Source organism: Ictalurus furcatus, chromosome 21, assembly GCF_023375685.1.
Source record: "Ictalurus furcatus strain D&B chromosome 21, Billie_1.0, whole genome shotgun sequence".
Lineage (NCBI taxonomy): Eukaryota > Metazoa > Chordata > Actinopteri > Siluriformes > Ictaluridae > Ictalurus > Ictalurus furcatus.
The window spans coordinates 3,985,511-4,007,989 of record NC_071275.1 but is presented as its reverse complement, the minus strand read 5'-3'; the positions used below and the strand labels follow the sequence as shown (position 1 = coordinate 4,007,989).

At 39.5% G+C, this 22,479-nt stretch overlaps 1 protein-coding gene across 1 annotated transcript; it reads right to left on the bottom strand.

The window, feature by feature from the left end:
- Positions 1-323: 323 nt before the first annotated feature.
- zgc:77375 (uncharacterized protein LOC402927 homolog) lies at positions 324-19,148 on the bottom strand. The gene is made up of 8 exons (XM_053652876.1): positions 18,832-19,148; positions 13,630-13,833; positions 11,848-11,960; positions 9,027-9,120; positions 7,176-7,209; positions 5,980-6,154; positions 4,864-5,052; positions 324-2,273 (listed from the first exon to the last, which is right to left on the bottom strand). The coding sequence occupies exons 1-8, from the start codon at positions 18,928-18,930 to the stop codon at positions 1,880-1,882; spliced, it is 1,302 nt and encodes a 433-aa protein (XP_053508851.1). The 5' UTR covers positions 18,931-19,148; the 3' UTR covers positions 324-1,879.
- Positions 19,149-22,479: the final 3,331 nt, after the last annotated feature.

Below are 22,479 nucleotides of genomic sequence, written 5' to 3'. Positions count from 1 at the left end.
TAATAAAATTTGGGGATGTGCTGTTATTGGAAAAGAATCAACTTTGGGCCATGTACGACAGTGATTATAAGTCTAGGTTTTCCAATTTAACATAGTATTTTGAAGTTTCCTCACTACTGACTGTGGCTAGGTGCAGTTTGGAAGCTTCTCTCTGCCATGCTCATTGGACCACTGCTTAACAGATATGATTTAGGTGATGGATCAACCTCAGTACAGCAATGTGTGTTTTTGTGCCACGTGATTAAATCAGATATAGTTTCAGTCCCATTTTATACAGCTATACAAGTTTAGCAGAATACAGTCCCCTCCGAAACTACTGGAACGGCAAGGCCAAGTCATTTCTTTGTGCTGTGCACCAAAGACATTTGGGTTTGAGGTCAAAAGATGGATATGAGATGAGAGTTTAGGACTTCAGCGTTTATTTCCTGCTATTTACATCTAGACGTGTTAAACGACGTAAAACATAGAACCTTTTGTATCAGACCACCTGGTTTTTGGGTGAGCAAAAGTATAGGAACAGATCAATTGTGAAGTAAATGAATGCATATCCGACCAATTGGAATCACAATAACTGCATCAAGCCGGCGGCCCTCTGACATCACCAAACTGTTGCATTCTTCTTTTGTGATGCTTTTCCAGGCTTTTACCATAACCTCTTTCAGTAGTTTTTTATTTTTATGTGGCGGGTTTCTCCTTTCAGTCTCCTCTTCAGGAGGTGAAATGCTGTTCAACTGGGTTAAGGTCTGGTGATTGACTTTCTAAAACCTTCCAATCCCCCCCCGATTAAGTCCTTTTGAGTCAAAAAACTGAATCGTCATTGCCGTTCCAGTACTTTCAGAGGGGACAGTATCATGATGTGGAAATATACTGGGAGATATCCAGAGCCTATACACAAGGTTGCAGCTTTACAAAGAACTGCATGCCTGAGACTTTATGCTTTGAGTGAGATACCATTTTATTATAGTTTATCACCATTTCATTTTTCTTAATATCTTGAACAGTTTTGAACAGAAAAGAAATTCGTCGCACGTGCACTTCTGTTCCACTGGTAGCGCTTTCTTTCTGTGTGCCTTTAATATTTAGCTATGAGGTCAACTGCCTGGAGGTTTTGATTCGAATCTATATCTTTAGGATTAGCGTCGTGTATAAGAAATAAAATGAGATTAATTCATTAGTTTTCATGCCGCTACAATGTGCAGGAGAACAGAACTATTTATACCCACAAGTCTCTCAGCTGGGTAAGGCACTGTAAAAGAAAGTGAGACTATAATAAGCCAGTGGTGTGCTTGGACAGTCCACAAGACACAGAACGGATCCGCAACTGACCAAACATTAGTGTGGAAATGTAACAGTGAGTTCATAAATGACACACAAATAAAGAAAATCCTAAGGAGCTTAACAGTACATCAATAAAAATCCCAGCTTAAAATACGATTAAAAACAAAGACGAATTTAATAATAATAATAATAATAATAATAATAATACTTTTCTCAGGATGAAACTATTTGGCAAATTTTTTTAAAAATAAATAAATAAAATGGACTCTTAAGCATTATAACAGCTGGCCTAGAGTTTGGAGTAACTGTAAAATGAGAAAATGACCAATTCATGTGGCAAACTGTTGAAAAACACACAAAGGAAAAGAATCTAATTGGATGGTCCTGTCACTACAAGACATTACAGTCTTTTAAGCCTATTATCATCATGTCTATTTATCTGGTACATGTGTGTAAAATACCACAGTGTCTTCAGTATTGTGCTTTATGGACTTATTCATCATCAGTCCCTATAACTACGACATATCTACTGAAATAAAAGTTCCCCAAAATGGCAAACGAGTAAAAGCTTAAGTTTCTCGTATTCAGTGTTCTCGTGTGACTAAATCTGAGTCGGAAATTTTTCCATTTCGAAAATGAGTTCGACAGCAGCGTGAACATCCTGGACAACGTTCCCCGGTTCGATCAGCGCGGGTTCGAAGCGGAAGTCGCGGTGTCCGTGGAACACAGTCTCTTTGATGCAGTGGTTGGTGTCTCTGAGCAGCTCCATGTGTGGGTTATACACGCCTGTACACACCAGGATGGACTTACAGGATGTGGCAGAAGGAGATGCTAACTCGCTCTCCCAGTCGTTGTCCGTGTCCTCGTCCCGAGAGACTGACGCTCCTGTGCCGGTCAGAGCTTGTTGCACGGCTTGGCCACTCTTCCTGGCCAGCCGTTCCTCGAGGTAGCGGTTGTAGAGATTGGCACCATAGATGTCAGTCATGAGGTTGTCCCTAATGTATGAGGAGGACAGAAAAAGCAAGATAATTATAATCTGATTGGGTCATGTGAACAACAATAAACATTTGATATTCTAAACAATTAGAATAAGCTGTAAGTAAGGTTCGTATTCATTTGCTCATTATAATTTGTTATTGTTTGCATAGTAACAACGTCAGGAGATGTATGTGGGACAATCCACACTTAACCGGATAAAAAACATAATCGTTCAAATGATGAAGTTTTCCATGAAGAGACATTTATTTCTCATTTTTGGGAGGAGTCTCGAGTGTCGGCGCTTTGTAACAGTCAGGGGTAAAGCAGTTCTTTTCATTTTATTGACAGAACAGAAGGCATTTTAGTTTCTCGGTAACATGAGACACTGCATTCTTCACGAGCGAGTAAGCGAGTAAGGAGAGACTGGTAAGGTAACTTCTGTAGCTGTGACAATGTAAGTGATAGCAGGAATTAACCTGTTTCACAGACATTATAAAACATTGAAGGTAAATATAAATGACTCAAACATGCACCTGACATTTTGTCAATTAAAGAATGTCACGGTGCACGTTTGAGTCATTTATAGTGTGCTGTTCTTGAAAAATAAACAACTTCAGGATTGGGCTGCATCATACCACCGCATCATTTGAATTATTATCTGCATGATCTGTCCTGTTTTATTCCTTACAGACAGTCCCCCCTGAACAGCAAGGCCAATTCTTTTGTTTTTGCTCAAAAGATGAATATGAGATCAGAACGATCAGAATCTCAGTGTCCATTTCCTGATATTTACAATTGCAATCAAAATTATTCAACCCCCAGTGCAAATCAGGTTTATTGTCAAAATGTATAGAATTTCAGCTGTTTGCAGTGAAAAAATCAAACAAAAGCGATTGAAATCGTTCAACACAACGAATACTTCGAGTGGTTTCCCAAAATTCAACTGAAAATGGAACTTGAATGATTTCTCCAGTTTCAAAATTATTCAACCCCCTGAATAGAATCCCTCACAACAGCACAAATATGCAAAACAGGTGTTGTCTCATGCACACCTGATGCTAAACTAATCAAGGGCTTCATTAGTTGCATCAGATGTGCTTGAGCTGGAACACATGAAATTACTGAACTGGCTAGGGGTAGAAAATATATGAAATACCTGGACGGGGTAGAAAAAGGAAGCTATCAACGGCTGCAAGCAGATTTCTGAGAAGGCAAGTTGTGAAAAACCCTCGAGTGACTGCAAAAGACCTGCAGCAAGACGGTGGTTTCAGTGACACTGAGGTTTCAGTGAGCACAGTAAGGGTCGTACTAAACGTGGAAGGTTTCCATGCCAGAACTCCAAGACGTTCACCACTACTGACCCAAAAGCACAAGAAAAGTCGCTCAAACTCATAAAAATAAGCCACAGAAGTTTTGGGATTCTGTTCTGTGGAGCGATGAAACAAAACTGGAACTTTTCAGCACGATGGATCAGCGATATGTCTGGAGGAAGAAGAATGAAGAAAGAACACTCTGTCCACAGTCGAGCATGGTGGTGGCTCGGTGATGCTCTGGGGCTGCTTTGCATCCTCTAGCACTGGAAACCTGCAGCGTGTGGAAGGCGAGATGGATTCATTGAAGTATCAGGAAATCCTAGGAGAAAACGGCATGCCCTCTGTGAGGAAGCTGAAGCTTGGGTGTCACTGGACCTTCCAATAGAACAATGATCCCAAGCATACCTCAAATTCCACCAAGGCTTGGTTGCAGAAGAAGTCCTGGAAGATTCTACAGGGCCATCACACTCACCTGACTTGAACCCCATAGATAATCTCTGGTGGGATTTGAAGAAGGTGGCTGCAGCACGCAAACCCAAGAATATTACTGAACTGGAGGCCATTGCTCATGAGGAATGGGATAAGATTCCTCAGGAACGATGCCAGAAGCTATGCATCTCGTTTGCAGCAGGTCATAACAGCAATAGGGTGCTCTACTAAGTACTAAAGATGCTTGCCATGAAGATGTTGAATAATTTTGAGACTGGAGAAGTCATTATAAGTTGCATATATATGGGGTGGGGGGTGGGGGGTATGGGGGGGGGATTAGCCCTACCATTACAATACTTTTGGAGGGGAATGCATATTATGAAGATTCAGGGAGTTATAAAGTAAAATAAACATACTAAAATCCCTGCTGTTTGTAAATTTGAACCACAAAGGTGAAGTTAGTGGCTGTATCATTATTTATATTCTCTTATTTACACTTTAACATTACATTTATATTTATGGAATTTGGCAGGCACCCTTATCCAGAGCGACTTACATTTACCTCATTTTTATGCAACTGGGCAGTTGAGGGTTAACAGCCTTACTCAAGGGCCCAGCAGACCTTCCGATCAGTAGTCTAATGTCTTAACCAATGAGCTACCACTGTCCCACTGTGCCACTGTAACTGTGCAAACACACCTGTCCGGAGCAGGGGACTCCATTTGCACTAATATAATTTGTACTAATAATTACTCAGATGAAGGTTAGATATATTAAGTGTTTTTCACATTAATCTCACACCCAATCACTTCACAAATCAATTTGACAGCTGACATGAGATGGTAAGGTCGTGAGATCCTCTTACCCAACAGCGTAGAGTGATGTGATTGGTGATCTCCAGCCTCTCTCTGCAGCCTGTGTTCTGATCAGATACTCAGCGTAATGATAAGTCAGCTCACTGGGTTTCCCCATCAGCGCCTCATACTTCAGTTCCTGGCCTGTGATCTTCTTGTAGATGTTCTCCAGGCACACCATGAATGTGCCATGACCAAATCTGTCAACAGGGAAAAAAAATACTTTAATACTTAATAAACAGCAGGGATTCAGTCATGCCAAATATCTCATGGGTGTGTGGCATACACTATGCACTCTTGAACAGATCCACCAAGGAAATTCAAGGCAGAATTTTAGACAGGGGTTGTGTTTCATGTAACACATTTCTGTTTGTAGAGATACGAGTTTACTGCAAAACACTAACGGTATACGGTGCCTTGCATAAGTATTCACGTTGACATTTTGTTGTGTTACAACCTGGAACCGAAACGGACTTGACTGGTAATAAATGTCATATATCTACACAAAATAGCCCATAATATCAAATAGGAGGGGAAAAAAAAAAATCTCAACATAATTTTCGAAATTTTATTACAAATAAAAAAGTTGTGATGGCATAAAAATTCACCCTTGTTGTTGTGAAACACCTAAATTACAGCCAGTAGCCATAGTACTCACATATATAATGGAATGGAGTCTACATGTGTACTATGAAATTGTCAAATGATCTCAGTACACTTAATGACACCTGTTCCTGGAAGGCTTTAAAAATTTTTTTAAAGAACATACCTAAGGTATGATGAAGAACAAGGAGCTATCAAAACATAACCGAGACAAAGAATCAATAATGTTTCGATTATGTAAGCCACTGTCTAATGGTTTCTACTAGTATCATGCCTGGAAGCCTTCAGGGCCTTTATCAACCGTGGAAAAACATGCTATTAAACCTACATCAGGAAACAGCAAAGGTACTGATTTGGCAATTCTCATTTCCATCTATTATCGTGAATATTTATTCTTACCAAACCAGAAGTGCTATTCCGAAGATTATTTTACACTCTTATTACCCAGAGCTCTCTATTTATATATATAGATTGTATGGTTTGTGTTGCTATTGCACACCTAAACTGATAAATGTAACAGTTACCTTGGAGCCTGGGCTTCTGCCATCCACATAAGGTCCACGTTACATGCTAACAGAGGCAGGTGGGAGGAGTGGGATGTTTCATACACATTACTCAGATTCCCACCAGTCAGTAAAACATCAATAATTAGCTGCAGGTTGGTCTCCCATCTAACTGGCTCTCCAAAGAGGATCACAGCTGCAAACGAGCAGAAGAGAAACATTATTATTATTATACAGAAATCTCAGTCATAAATACTATCTTATGGTTCGAATTCATCAAATTCTTTCTGCTTTCACTTATGATCATGACTACAGCAGTTACATAACTGTGGCACGTTAAAGCTTCAATACTAAGGACAGCACCCTAATCTGGAAATTTTCTTTTTTATGTAGTTTTGTTACCCTGTAACCTGTACATAGGTTTTTATACCACATTGCAGTTTAATTAATTAATTAATTAATTAAACAATTAACTTTCTAGAACAAGATTGAAAGGAAAATCCCAGATTTATATTAATGCCCTTATTCTAATACACCATTATTTCTATGGTAAGAACTCATTTACAGGCACTTAGGTTAGTTACAACACTTAGTGTTGTTAACAAAGGAATACCTATCACTGTTAATATAGTGAAGCTTTCTGTAAGGAGATGATTATCGAGTCTCAGCTGTCAGTACATTTTTTTTAAACTTCAAGAGTGAAAACAACAGCGCCTGGCCAGAGAAGGACTGTTTACAGCTGTTATAACATAAGTGACTTGTTTTGTGCCTGTTCCAAAACATTAAACGTAACTATAAACTGATAAACAAGTACAAGGCATTGTCTTTAATGAATAAAAAGAGTAACTGTTAGCAAATTGCTGTGGTATATGAGAAATAAAACACTGTTATACAATGCTGTTATAGCATAGTAATTATCTTTGGGGTGGTATTCACATCACCCCATCACTGATCATCCTGACAACACATCCTGTCATGTTTTATTCCTTACATATCATCATGCTACTGTATTCTGAATTGTTTTATATGCATCTTCACTGTTACTGGTGGGACTATGGTGCAAAGAATGTTGAGTGCAAAAACATGAAATAAATATTCATGATTGCAAATCTATAACACAGGCTGGATCCGCGATGTTATAACGTAAAAACTATGTCGTCAAGGTTACGACACTTAATCCCGCAAAACAAACCCATTTAACAACAAAAGGATCTTACCTTCAACTTTAGGGAGGTTCACAACAGGAGAGGACTGCAATAATAATCAAAATTAAAATGGACTTGATATATCTCCTGGTCTAACGCTGATCACAGAGTTCCTGAATTTCACACTGAAAAATGAAATATACCGGTCTATCATAATGCATATGGCTACTCATAATAACCCCTGGCTACTCTTCTTGTCCAAACATTTCAGGTGTACACCACCAACTAATGTACGATATATTGGTCAGTAAGTGAAAAATGACTCATATAGGCCAAACAAAGAATGAATGTAAAGGAAGCAGAATTAAAAATGATTGAGAGTTCAAACCTGAGCTGATATAATGAGTATGAATAATATTGGAAAGATACAGTGGGCAGAAATAAGTATTCTGATACTTCCAGTATTCGGACGCCACAAATGATCAACATTATATAATTTTGGTGCAAAGCTATTGTTGGTAATTACAGCTTTGAGACTTCTATGGCAAGAAGTGATTTTTTGCAGTACGGTGGGTCAATATTGGCCCATTCCCCTTACCAAATCATCTTCAATCCCCCAAAGACTCCGAAGGTCCCTCTGATGAACTCGCAATTTCAAATCCTCCATCCATTTTCAATGGGATACAAGTCAGGAGATTGGCTAGGCCGTGCAAGGCCTTCTTGAATTATTCTGATGGTATATTTGGGGTCGTTATCTTTTTGAAACATCCATCTTCCCCAGATTCAGTTTCTTGGCTGATGAGATTAAACTCTCCTAGTCCATCATCCTGTTCATGTTTCCTTTGATGATGTGTAATGCCCCAGTACTGTTTGCAGAGAAGCAGCACCATATCATGATGCCCCCACCTTCACACTTCACTGTGGGTCTGATGTTCTTGAGATCATACGTGCCAACCCTTCTTTCTTCAAAAATGACGAGCTGAAGAACTTTCAGAGTTCTATTATTTTTCATCTGACCAGAGTGCATTGTTTATTTGAAGATGCACATTTCTGTGCTTCTTTTATGACAGAGGAGTTTTTGTTTGTGTGTGTGCGGTGTAGGAATGGAGATGATTGTGTGCAGTTTATTTCTTATTATTCTCTGTGTAACTATTGTTCCTGCTGCTTTCAGGTCATCCTGCAACTCTTTTCGACTGACTGCTGGCTTCTCCCTTATCGTCCTTATCATTAGTTTAAGAATGTGGTGTGGAATCTTGTATGGCGCACATGTTCAGGCATAATTAGTTGTGGTTCCATGAACTTACCACCTGCATATTATCAAACCGCTTGTACCGACAGGAATGTTGAAGGTCTTTGCTATGGCTCTGTAGTTTTTTTCCACTTGAGTGTTGTTGTTTAATATCGTTGTCCCTGAGAACTTTAGACAGCTCCTTCACCTTCATCATGATTGCTACTTGTTGCATGAAATCTTCCCAACCAATGGCAACGTCTTTTATAATGACACCAGGTGCAACTTGCACAGGAACATTTTTTTTTTTTTTTAAAGGATTTATATCTAGAACTTTTTATGTAACCTTTACAAATATATTTTATATGTACTATTTATACATGTGTCCTTCTTTACCTAATCAGTTTAGTTTTATGATGAATACATGATTGTTTTTGCTCATATTTAAGTACAAATTCAAAAGACGTGTGTAAATTTGAAGTGGAGATATTTACTGGAAGTATATTAAATAACAAAGACAAAAAAGTGTCTGAATACTTCCCCTCACTGTATTTAAGGTGCGTGATGAATACAAACGTGTACTGGCTTTTCCAAGCTAACTCTGATGGAACACTGCAATTCAACCATACTTGGGTTTAATTTTCTTATAAGCAATCAATTTGGATGACGACACAGAATAAAGACAAATCACTCACCGGCACTTTTGGTCGTCGGTTATGGTCCACCATGTCCAGCAGGGGGAACGATTCTCTTAACATATCAATACTGACCACTTTGGTAAAGCCCAAGCTGAGAGCACAGGTTAAGAAAAATATGTGAATCTGAAACAAATGATTTCTTACAATATTTAGGAGGTGTAAATATTCGTGGTGCTGGTTTGTAGTACTGTGACAATGACACAAATAAGGAGGTCAGATGGATGCATTTGGATGAGTCTCAAGTGCACTCACAACAGTGAGATACTTTCATGTGGCATTTAGGGGGACACAGAGGATTATTGGTTAGCACGTTTGGTATATAATTCCTCAGCTTTTATATAGGATTGACGTCTTGTGAATTTACAAGTCAAAGTTGCCCGGTGTTCCATCAGGCGTGTCGATCAAGTCGTAGATTTGACCCTATGTACTTTACAGCTATCGTCCCGGAACGTGGGCGATTCAGGGTTGTGTTCTGTTCAAGATGACCTCGGTTTCTGACTAAAGGCTATCCTAGTTTCACAGATTTATTATTCAAGCGTGGTACTTACTGACATTGCACAATAAAGCACTGGTGTATGTGACTCATTTTCAGTCTAGGGAGCTTAAATCATATATGAGAACATTCCCTGCACAGCTTGCACAAAACTAATCTAATCCGTGCATGAAGTCTATGACCTAATGTGTAGCAATCATGGACTCTGCCTAAGCTGTTAGATAAAGAAGAGATTCAGATATTAAAAAGGTGAGTGTTGCTACACCGGTTATGATTGGCTGGACAGTAAAACAGAATCCCTCACTACTTCAGAGCGGTAACGCCTTGGTATTTCCACACAAAATGTATATGCGTTGCATCTAATTTTAACCTATCCAACTGAGGTAGGTACTTGTTATGCAAGCAGCAGACAAAAACACAAATATCCTATGAAGTTATTTTCTTCTGAATTTACGATTAGTCTCGTAATTATTGACAAAATTATATCAGGATCCATCGATAGACAGCATCATAAATGCTTCATTACACAACAGCAAATTTCTTTTACTCTCTTTTAAAAGAGAGGCACAAAGCAACAGAGAGATTATGAGTGTAATTCTGCAGCAGAGTACAGGTTTAGCTGCAAACCTAAATGTGCATTCAGGATATGAAAACAGTTAACAGTAAAGAGCTAACTGTAAGCTACCAGCCAGGCACGACCACCATGACGTCATAATACTTCCGCCAACTGCTGGCCAGCTTGCAGGAAGTAATATGGATTGATTGTGCATGGAAACAGTAACAGGAGGGTCACATACTCAAAACAGGTAGAACCGTAGAACCATGTGGTGGGGGGCATAAAATGATCCTAAATGAGATAACCAAACTGGCAAACTTTTATCTGAAATTTTAGTTTAAAAAACAAAAACAACAACAAAACAACAAGTAGAATTCGACCCCGATGGTGTCGACGAGGATGGCTCCACGGAAAACAAATCTAGTCCTTCTTCTTACTAATTTTTATCCTTGAGATTACTTCAAACAGAAAGGAAGCGATTACAGAAAAACATTTTTTCTGACATTTGACCTTGCTGTGACCCTGACCCTGTTTGGATCAATTCCAAAATTTAAATTCAGTTCATCTTCTGGTTACAGTGATCATTCCATAGAAATCCTACAAACGTTCAATCACTCGTTCTGGAGAAATCACGCTAACAAGTCTCTCAGACGGACACACGGATGGACAGACACCCGGACAACCTCAGAACATGATGGTGGAGGCCGCCTAGTTGTGAATGTGTGTGATGGCCTTCAATGGACTGGCTCTGGGTTCTACTGCGACCCTGACCAGGATAAAAACGGTTACTTAAGATGAATGAATGAATGAATGAATACGTGTTTCTGTAGAGTATCTTTTTACGTTTGACAAGTAGCTTTGCTAAACACTCCTGAGACCGTCTGATTCTGTACTGTTCTTAAAAGATCAGGTGATGCTAAAAACAACATCCTCTTAACAAGTAAGTATGTTCAGCACACAACAACAAGACATGTGCTTTATCCTGCAAAACTGCTGTGCTCTCATTTCAGAAGCTCCTTTTAGGCTATTTGTAGAAATGCATCAGGAGTACGGAGATTAGAATCATATTTTTAGGATTCTATAAATCACTGCACGTCCATTTAAACAACAACTTAGAAGTTGACAGATACACTACTTTTTGGAAAGTGCCAACTGTTGACATCGTGGCAGAGGAACCGCTGATATTGCAGTCAACTTGGCCACAACTTTCAAAGAAGTAGACTGGGAAGTGTGTTTCAGTTTCACCATCAACACAGTCATTGCCCTGCGCTACATCATGGAGCACTGACAAGATGGATTTACTGCTCTTTTTTGATCATGAGGTCGATTTGATTGAAAATATACAAAAACCAGGTGCACCATGTTGTGATGGGCTTTCGGATGAGACGTTAGACCGAGGTCCTGACTCTCTGTGGTCATCAAAAATCCCAGGACACTTCTCGTGAAAGAGTAGGGGTATAACCCCGGGGTCCTGGTGAAATTCCCCCATTTGCCCTTTTCTATCACAGCCCCCTAATAATCCCCATCTCTGAACTGGCTACATCACTCTCTCCTCTCCACTAATGGCTGGTGTGTGGTGGGTGTTCTGGCGCACTATGGCTGCCATCGCATCCTCCAGGTGGACGCTACACACTAGTAGTGGATGAGGAGATCAACCCAGCCCATACTATCTAAAGCGCTTTGCGTGTCTAGGAGAGCGCTATATAAATATAACTATAACTGTAAACAGGGTAATAACTCAATATACACGGAACAAAATGAAAGGATACTTTTTGGCAATGTCCAGCACTGGGCCTTGGCCTGATACCAGCACACACTTGTCATGATATTTCCTGAACATTTTCAGAGGACTATGAGACATCATGACTTGATCTTGGGATATCTGGGGGAGAGTTATAAAGTTCACAACAGCACTAAGCAACGTTCCTAATATAAAACATCTATCCACCTCCGTTTTTACAATTGATTTACAAATAAAACAGGAAGCAAAATGAACAGAAAAACTGATGATTTTAAGTAAATGATTTCCCATGATTTGTTGACCATGTTAAATGATGCGGTTAAGGTTAACCTTAAACGTAAAGCATATTCATGTTACATTCCATTCAAGAAGAGAAACGAAAAATGTTCACCATCAGTATCTCACATACATTTTTTTTCTGTTACTCGTAATAATTATGGATTTTTGCAGACTAATACGTTAAATGTCTTGTTGACGTAAAATGTCATTCTGCCTCGTCTTCATTTTGGATGCAAACTTCTGCATTTGACGGCAATTACTGACTGGTCAGTTCTGTTTCAGTTCTTCTAAAGGAGGTCAGTACAGCGAAGGACTGTAAGGCTCCTTAGCAGACAGAAAAGCGTCTCTCCTATTGTTGGGAGGTCACAGATTAAAATCTCGACGATGCCACACCTAAAGCCTAGTTCACACTACACGGTTTTAAGCCCGATTTGCAAGTCGCCGAGCTTGCAGACAAAAACCCTTTCATAGGAGGCAAATCTTCGAGCAATCGGTGCTCGCAAATCGGTAATCGATCGTTATGTGTGACGCATCAAAGAGGCTCGCGGACACATCGCCGAGGCATCACCGACAACTGACAGATATTTGCTATGCTAAATATCTGGAGCTGTCGGGCGACTCCACATCCTGTGGTGTGAAAAGTGTCGTCAATGGCAATGGTTTCGGCGACGAACTACAGCCAATGAGAGCGCAAGGCATGGGGTGAGGTCACCGTGAGGAAGGGAAACCTTGGCTTGTCATTACAAACCATTTTTTTAATCACACACAATCCCTGCTACCTGCATGTGTTAATCCATTCTTTCACCCACTTTCTTTGTCTTTTCGTTTTTGGGGTTTCTTCAGCACAAATCATCGCGCAAACTGCTCGCACCGCTCGTTTCGGTCCTACGTCCATCTTCAGATAAACAACTCATGTTTCACGCGTGGTTTTCGCATCGTTTATCCGTGCCACTTCTCGGGTCTGTTTTCGTGACGAAACGTAGTTTTGGACTCCAGACGGAGTCGTCGGGTGTCAGATCGTGTAGTGTGTGAGCCCCCGTGACTGAGGAATCACGCAGCGTGAACACCACAACGACTTCAAGACTCCCGATTACAAGACAGCAAGTCGTGTAGTGTGAACAGCAGCGATCTGCCAATGTTGATAGTCGTGTAGTGTGAACCAGGCTTAACTGTAGCCAGGAGCCAAGGATGCAAAATTGGCTATGCTCTCTGGGTAGGGAGGGATGGCATTACTCTTACAGAACTGTCAATCATAGAAGCACTAGCCAATCATGGGCATTTGTGTATAAGGAAGCTCTGATTGTGTCATGCTTCCTTTCACCCTCCCTGGTTTGGTAGCGTTCATATGATTAGGAAGAGGTAGCTGGAGGGTGGGAATTGGTAGGTGACCAAATTGAAAAGAAAATGGGGTGTCGGGAATGATCTGGTGAGTATGTCAGTAATTCCACCCCAATTCTTTTCGACCCAGTGCTAAAATGACACCGTGTAATCTGTGTCTCTGATGTGTAGTGTGTTTCAGTGGTTTACTCACAGAAACCCCCAGTATGTGAGACAGCTGATCGGCTTTCTTTTGCCGAAGACAGTTCCCAGCATTTGTGACGAAAACCACAGGAACGATGAACTGGCCGTTAGAGTCCACCAGCTTGTGAAAAGCTTTCTTGGCCCGTGGGATGGGCGTCTTTCCCCGCACCAAAACCCCATCGATGTCGAACAGCAAGCCGAAACCTGGCTCGTTCTGTTTAAACAGATGAAGAATGTTAGAACTTTATTCGGTTATTTACAAATGATAATTGCTCTGGCCATACGGTCATGTTAGAAAGATAACGCTCTGAACGCTGGAATCCGGTTTCGACTTATTTTACTACATTTGATTCGCATTCAAACCTGCAGAAAAATGAAATCTAAAAATTCCTTTCATTGATTTATACGAGATATTAATAATATATCGTACATAGGATGTTTAGAAACTCAGCCCAATGAAATGTCATGTGGTATAACAAAAAAATTGTAAAACAAACAACAAACAAACCAAAACATATAAAGCACACTTCTAGCTATACTCAAGGCATAAGAATACACACTTGCAAAAAAAAAAAATCCCAACAAAATATTAAAATCTCAAAATAACCGTTATAGCTACAGCTAAACAACATATAATTTATCTCTTTAAAATTCTTTTCATGAATAACATGAAAAGTAGCCCATGTAAAATACTATTCAAGTTTATTTTCCATGTATCATGTGCCATTCTATTTATGTAATTCATTCATCACAGCTGCAATGTCTATTTACGTCTTTAAGTCGATAAAAGAATAGTTTTAGTTCTGATAATTAATGCTGCTGTTAGACTGATCGACAGTGCCAACCCTGTTCAATAAGATCCTTATTTATGCAAAGCTTCTATATAGAGTGGCTTAAAGTTGGGTATCACTATTTAAGACCTGTGCTGTACTTTTTCTAAATCACTTGTGTAAGCATGGACTTGATTGTTACAGCTTTTCCCACCAATCTGATACTATATGCACATTTTATGGAGCGGATGTTGATTACTGGAGCATCTGGGATTTTCCCTAAGGACCAACAAACTTTTTTCCTGGATAAAAGGGCAAATATGTCAGTGGATGAGTGCTGTGTGAACAGTTACAGTGTGTTTACAGAGTGTATTGAGCAAATGTATGGGGGTGCGAGTGTGTTTAACTGCGTGAACGACCTGATTTTTATTTATTCAGTATTGATGCATGGAAGGGATGAAAAAACATACCACAAGAGGGCACTAAAGTTTAAAAGTATACTCTTAATACAACTTACTGTCTAGTTTAATAGTATGTAATAGATCTGTAGGAAGCTTCCTTTAATTTTGTGGTTAGTGTGCAACAACGCTAACTACAGTAGGCTCCTTGTGCTAACTGTACAACATTTCTTAACAATGTGTCTTACATTCAAGAGCTTACAGCACCCTCCACTAATATTGGCACCCTTGGTAAATGTGAGCAAAGAAAATTTACTGTGACAAATTGTCTTTATTGGTGATCTTTTGTTAAAAAAAAAATTCACAAAAATACTCTGCTCTCATGGATATAAAACAATTGCAAACACAACACAGGTTTACCAAAAAAAACCAAAACAAACAAACAAAAAGAAAACAACCTTTGTTAAATATAAGTGTGCAACAATTAATGGCACCCTTTTAGTTAATACTTTGTGTTAGCTCCCTTTGCCAAGATAACAGCCACCACCATATTTAACCGTGGGCATGAGGTACTTTTCCATATGGCTACCTCTCTGTGTGCACCAAAACCACCTCTGGTGTTTATCGCCAAAAAGCTCTATTTTGGTTTCATCTGAGCATAGAACCCGATCCCATTTGAAGTTCCAGTAGTGTCTGGCAAACTGAAGACGCTTGAGTTTGTTTTTGGATGAGAGTAGAGGCTTTTTTCTTGAAACCCTTCCAAACAACTTGTGGTGATGTACGTGACTTCGGATTGTAGTTTTGGAGACTTTTTGACCCCAAGACGCAACTAACTTCTGCAATTCTCCAGCTGTGATCCTTGGAGATTTTTTGGCCACTCGAACCATCCTCTTCACAGTGCGTTGAGACGATATAGACACGCGTCCAATTCCAGGTTGATTCATAACATTTCCAGTTGACTGGAACTTCTTACTTATTGCCCTGATGATGGAAATGGGCATTTTCAACGCTTGTGCTATTTTCTTATAGACACTTCCCATTTTGTGAAGCTCAACAACCTTTTTCCGCACATCACAGCTATATTCCATGGTCTTACCCATTGTTATGAATGACTAAGGGAATCTGGCCTATGTGTTACTTCATATTTATACCCCTGGACAGGAAGTCATGTTTGAACAATTTCCTGTTCCTAGTCACCCAGGTGTACTAAAATAAATGTAAAATATCAATGTGAATATACTTCAAATATATTTTTCTCATATGAATTCATAGGGGTGCCAATGTATATAACAAACAGGAGCCAAAATGTCAATCATGGAGGCGTAATTCTAGCACCATGTTTTCTTAAATTTATGACTTACATACCCTATATGGCCAAAAGTATGTATAAAAATTGAAAAGGAAAAAAAAGTGTACACTAGACAATCACACCCATGTGTGGTTGCTGACCATCCCATTTCAAATTTAGTCCCCTTTGCTTTTATAATAACCTCCACTCTTCTGGGAAGGCTTTCCACTAGATTTTGTAGTGTGGCTGTGGGGATTTACGTTCATTCAGCCACAAGAGTATTAGTGAGGTCAGGCACTAATGTCTTCATGGAGCTTGTATTCATGGGCCTTGCTTTGTGTACAGAGGCCTGGTCATGCTCGAACAGGTTTTGTTAGTTCCAGTGAAGAGACATTGTAGTGCTTCAGCATGCAAAGACATTCTATACAACTGTGTGTGTGTGTGTCCAACTTTGTGGCAACAGTTTGGGGAAGGCCTGCATATGGGTGTGATGATCAGATGTCGTTTATAAAAAATCTTAAATATGGTCACATGAGATTTATTGATTTATCCTGTGTTTTCATTCAAAATGACTTACAGGTGAGATGGGATAAAACTGTGCAGTTGAGGGTTTAGGGCAGTAGTAGCTTGGTAGTGCAGGAACCTCCAAAAATATACAGTCCCCTCAGAAACTATTCAAACGGCCAGGCCAATTCTTTAATTTTTTTGCTATAAACTGAAGACATTTGGGTGTGAGATCAAACGATGAATATGACATGACAGATCGGAATTTCAGCTTTCATTACCTCATTTGTACATCTAGATGTGTTAAACAACTTAGAACATGGCACCTTTTGTTTGAAGCCATACGTTTTTCAAGTGATCAAAAATATTGGAACATGTGACTGACAGATGTTTCTTGTTGCCCAGGTGTGTCCTGGTCGATTGACTGTTTAAACAATCAATAGATCTGAATGTCTCCTCATGGTCTGAGCCCTGGGTTTTGCCTGTGAAGACTGCATTTGTTGTTAAAAAAGGATAAATCAAAAAGGATAAACCAACATGAAGACCAGAGAGCTGTCTATGGACAAAAAACAGACCATTTGAAGCTTAGAAAAGAGGGAAAATCTATCAGCACCATTGCACAAGCATTGGGCATAGCCAATACAACAATTTGAAATGTCCTGAAAAAGAAAGAAACCACTGGTGTACTAACAACCAGACATGGAACAGGTCAGCCAAGGAAAACAACAGCAGTTGATGACAGGATCATTGTGAGAGCTGTGAAGAAAACCCTCCAAAAACAACAATCATTGACATCACCAACAACCTCCACAGGGTAGGGGTGAAGGTATCACAATCCACTGCTCGAAGAAGACTTTAAGAGCAGAAATATAGGGGCCAAACCACAAGCCGCAAAAGCTCTGGAACCAAGATTATCCTCTACCAAAGTGATGGAAAGTGTGGAGCAAGAAAGGATCTGATCATGATCCAAAACATACGAGCTCATCTCTCAAGCACAGTGGAGGTAGTGTCATGGTTTGGGCTTGCATGGCTGCTTCTGGAACATTCTCACTAATCTTTATTTATAATGTAACTCATGATGGTAGCAGCAGAATCAATTCAGAAGTCAGAAACACACAGAATACAGAAACAATCTGTCTGAAAATTTACAGAGAAATGCATCCAAATGAATCAGGAGGAACTTCATCATGCAGCAAGACAATGACCCAAAACACGCTGGCAACACAGCAAAGGATTTTATCAGGGGGAAAAAGTAGAAGGTTTTATCACCAGACCTTAACCCAACTGAGGAGACTGAAAGGAGAACCAAATATTAAGTGCGATTTACTTTCATTTACTTTAAAACTGTCTGTTCCTATATTGCGCTCACCTAAACATTGGGTGGTCTGCCACCAAAGATGCCAGGTTCTAAGTTGTTTAATCACATTTAGATGTAAAGATCAGGAAATCTGAAAGAAAGCTGAAACTCTGATCTATTCATCTTTTGATATCTACCGCAAATGTATAGCAAAAACAAAAGCCTTGCTGTTCCAATAGATTCGGAGAGGATTGTGTATATTTTATGCCGTGTGATGTTGACTGGCATTACATAGATCATTCAGGTCAATATATGACACAAACTGTTTTCAAGGATGCCACAACCACGCCTGGGATGTTTTGCATAACTCGACAGCAGAAGCGTGGAGAGCCGGCTCAGTGACAGTCAGGGTGTTGGTATGGGATCAGCTGATACTCAAAGCTCACAAGCAATCAAGTAATTACTCAGACTGAAAATGAAAAATGTACATGATGTAAATAAATGCAAATATTCTACCTTGTGACAAAAAACAAAACTGGAGACTTGAACAAGCTTTTGTTATTCACACATAATATTAATGTCCCAAAATAACCCCAATCCTCAGACAAAAACAATTAGGGTATATTATATAATAATGGAATGTTATATATAACATACAAGAAAAAAAGAAGCTTCATTATTCCTACATGTTCTCTCTACCTAATGCTCAGGCATTTTGGTTTGCCATTATGAGGCATCCTTTTCCCTCATCCTCATCATCATCAGTCCCCTATGGGATTGAACGTTTACACTACAGAGGCTCTACTACATTAACTGATATTATAAGTCCATCCACAACAAAGCAGCTGCGGATCTGCTGTGAAACACATCCCATTAGGTCAACATATTTGTAAGTGCTAATGCCTGTAGCATTGCCATGTTAGCCTGTAGCAGACAGCGTATAGGAATGCGTTACCTTTCTATTGGGCGATGCGGAACCGCACGTCGACCTCCGGGATTGTTGCCGGGCAACCAGGCTGCTCGCAGTCCTCAAAACCAAACCGAAAGCCCTCATTTCGCCTCCGTTTGGCCCTTTCGCCGAGACACACGACAACTGCCTCTGTTTGTGCCCGGTCGGTTCAGTGTCTCCATGAAGCTTTTGTAGAGGAGAGAACGTGACGCCAGAGGAGGAGGAGATACCCCGAAATTCATTCACCACGCTAAATTTGTTACCAACTGTCACCCATAGAGGCCGCTGTGGCTGCGTCAGCTTTGCGTAGCGCGCGCGGAGTTTAAAAAAAAACAACAAACAACGTTGTATAGAATGCAGTAGTGATGGGAAGTTCGGAAGTTCGGATCATTCAATCTCGTTCAGCAAAATGAACGAATCTTTTTTCAAGTCATTTCAGCAGAATATAATTAAAATCTCTCTCTCTCTCACACAACTCGTTGTTCCTGAGTCATTCAAAATCACGACACATCACCAGAACACAGCACAGGAAGTTGTTACGAGGGTCGACAAATTTTAACCGTACACAAACGAGACGACATTTTACCTTTTAACATTTATTTTATTTTATTTTTATTTTTTAGATGACCTGTTTTCAATCTATCGTTTTTGATACCTGATTTTTTTTAACCTAAAATTTCAAGACCTGAATTTCAGGTAGTTCAATTCAATTTTATTTGTATAGCGCTTTTTACAATAGACATTGTCTCAAGGCAGCTTTACAGAAATATATAAACACAGGATAGATTTTAAATGTGCAAATTTATCCCTATTGAGCGAGCCGGTGACGACGGTGGCGAGGAAAAACTCCCTAAGATGTTAAGAGGAAGAAACCTTGAGAGGAACCAGACTCAGAAGGGAACCCGTCCTCATCTGGGTAACAAAAGATAGTGTGAAAAAGTTAATTATGGATTTATTTGAAGTCTGTTTGGCCTTAGAAGCAGCCGTAGTCCCAGCAATCTGGAATTGGAGTAGATGAGAGCTCCATCCAGAGGTAGGACATCCGAAATGGATCAGGCAGGTCCAGAGAGCAGAAAGGATCAGGATCTCTAGTATCTCCATAAAATCGTGTGTGGCTCAACAGAAGGAGAGAGGGAGAGAAGAGATTGTTAGGACTGTGCTTAGCATAACAGAAAGTCTAGTCATGGTAGGCTTGAGTAAACAAATATGTTTTCAGCCTAGACTTTATCACTGAGACTGTGTCTGAGTCCCGAACACTAATTGGAAGACTGTTCCATAACTGTGGGGCTCTATAAGAGAAAGCTCTCCCCCCTGCTGTAGTCTTCGCTATTCGAGGTACCGTCAAATAGTCTGCATCTTTTGATCTAAGTAGGTGTGGCGGATCATAGAAAACCAAAAGGTCGCTTAGGTATTGTGGCGCGAGACTGTTTAGTGCTTTATAAGTTAATAATAGTATTTTATAATCAATGCGAGATTTCACTGGGAGCAAATGCAGTGTAGATAAGATCGGGGTGATGTGGTCGTATCTTCTGGTTCTAGTTAGGACTCTAGCAGCTGCATTCTGGACTAACTGGAGTTTGTTTATGCTCCTACTGGAACATCCAGACAGTAAGGCATTACAATAATCTAGTCTAGAGGTGACGAAAGCATGAACTAATATTTCTGCATCACGTAGTGACAATATATTTCTTATCTTAGAAATATTTCTGAGATGAAAGAAGGCTATCCTAGTAATATTATCTACATGAGCATCAAATGATAGACTGGAGTCAATAATCACTCCAAGGTCTTTTACTGCTGCACATGATGAAACAAAGTCCATCCAGAGTTACTATGAGATCAGAAAGCTTACTTTTAGCTACACGTGGTCCTAGTACAAGTACTTCTGTCTTATCAGAATTAAGCAAAAGGAAGTTAGTTAGCATCCAACGTCTAATGTCCTTTACACATTCCTCAACTTTATTAAGCTGCTGTCTGTCCTCTGGCTTCGCTGAAACATACAACTGTGTATCATCGGCATAAGAGTGGAAGCTAATTCCATGTTCACGAATAATTTGACCTAGAGGTAGCATATATAAAGTAAAAAGCAGTGGGCCTAAAACAGAACCTTGTGGAACACCAAATTTAACCTTGGTATGCATGGAGAAGTCTCCATTTACATCTACAAACTGATAACGATCGGTCAAATAAGACCTGAGCCAGGAGAGGACTGTTCCCTTAATGCCAACAACATTTTCTAATCTATCAACGAGAATAGTATGATCTATAGTATCAAATGCTGCACTAAGGTCAAGTAACACAAGCAGCGAGACACAACCTTGATCAGAGGCCAGTAGTAGGTCGTTTACTACTTTAACCAGCGCTGTCTCTATGCTATGTTGAGGTCTAAATCCTGACTGATACATTTCATGAATGTTATTCCTATGCAAGTATGAGCACAGCTGCTGTGTACAACCTTTTCTAAGATCTTGGAGGTGAAGGGGAGATTTGATATTGGTTTATAGCTGGACAGTTGAGAGGGGTCAAGGTCAGGTATTTTAATCAGGGGTTTAATAACTGCTGATTTAAGTAATTTTGGTACATAGCCAGTGCTAAGGGAAGAATTGATTATATTTAAAAGTGGTTCAATTACTTCAGGACAAATCTGTTTAAAGAAACAGGATCTAGTAGGTAGGTACAGGATCTAGTATGCAAGTTGATGAATTCGCTGAAGAGATTAATGTAGCTAGTTTGGTCTCTGTAAGGGGAGTAAAACATTCTAAACGTTGATTTGATATTGCTATATTATCATCTATAGGGTTAGTTATAATACTGTAAGTATTATATAATATAATACTGACCTACATATGACTATACATATAATACTGACAGGTAGTTGAGAACAGTTTAACGTCATCACATTACACGGGTTTCTTTCAAGCATTCTTTCAAGCATTACAAACTGTGTTTCAGGTTCTGCTGACTCTGATTTTCACTCCATACCGCTAAACGAATTTTAACCACAAACAAAAGTCAGATTTCTCATGTAAAAACTCATTTTCTGCCACCTTGTAAGGTTTGTCTGAAATGAAGACGTCGAACTTAAACGTGTCCCTGAAAGACAAGACGACATTGCCGTGGAAAACATTCTCAAGGAAAATCTGAATAGTACCAAAAAGAGTGTAAAAAATGTAAAATGACTTATTACACTGTAATAAAGGTGTTATATATATATATATATATATATATATATATATATATATATATATATATATATATATATATATATACACACATACATACATATATACATACACACACACACACACACACACACACACACGTGATCGGGTTATGGTTATATAGGATATAGGTCCTCAAAATACTGTACATCACAACCATTTTGGCACAGTTAGGTCTCTTGAGAAGGTTTATAAAAAAAAAATTTAAAAAAAACCCCAACAATATCTAGATCTACTCTAGATGAACAAATGGGCAACAGGGTGGCATTGCTGCTGATGTTTTTGGGGTGTAATTTGTAGGAGGAGTAGCAAAAAGACCCATTTTCTATATCATTGTAACTTTTGACCTCTATGTTATAGTCCTGAAGACACCAAGTTTCATGACAATGCGTAAAATTGTTAATGAGATACAGCGTCACTTCCTGATTGGCGA

Bases quoted from the DNA above. Each gene is read 5' to 3' on its own strand.
- zgc:77375 (XM_053652876.1), bottom strand. From the start codon at position 18,930: ATGAGGGCTTTCGGTTTGGTTTTGAGGACTGCGAGCAGCCTGGTTGCC. The intron at 9,121-11,847 runs GTATCCTTTCAT...CTGTGCTCTCAG, and splicing joins GTGCTGGACATTGCCAAAAA to CTTGGGCTTTACCAAAGTGG. The intron at 7,210-9,026 runs GTGAGTGATTTG...TTATTATTGCAG, and splicing joins ACCGACGACCAAAAGTGCCG to TCCTCTCCTGTTGTGAACCT.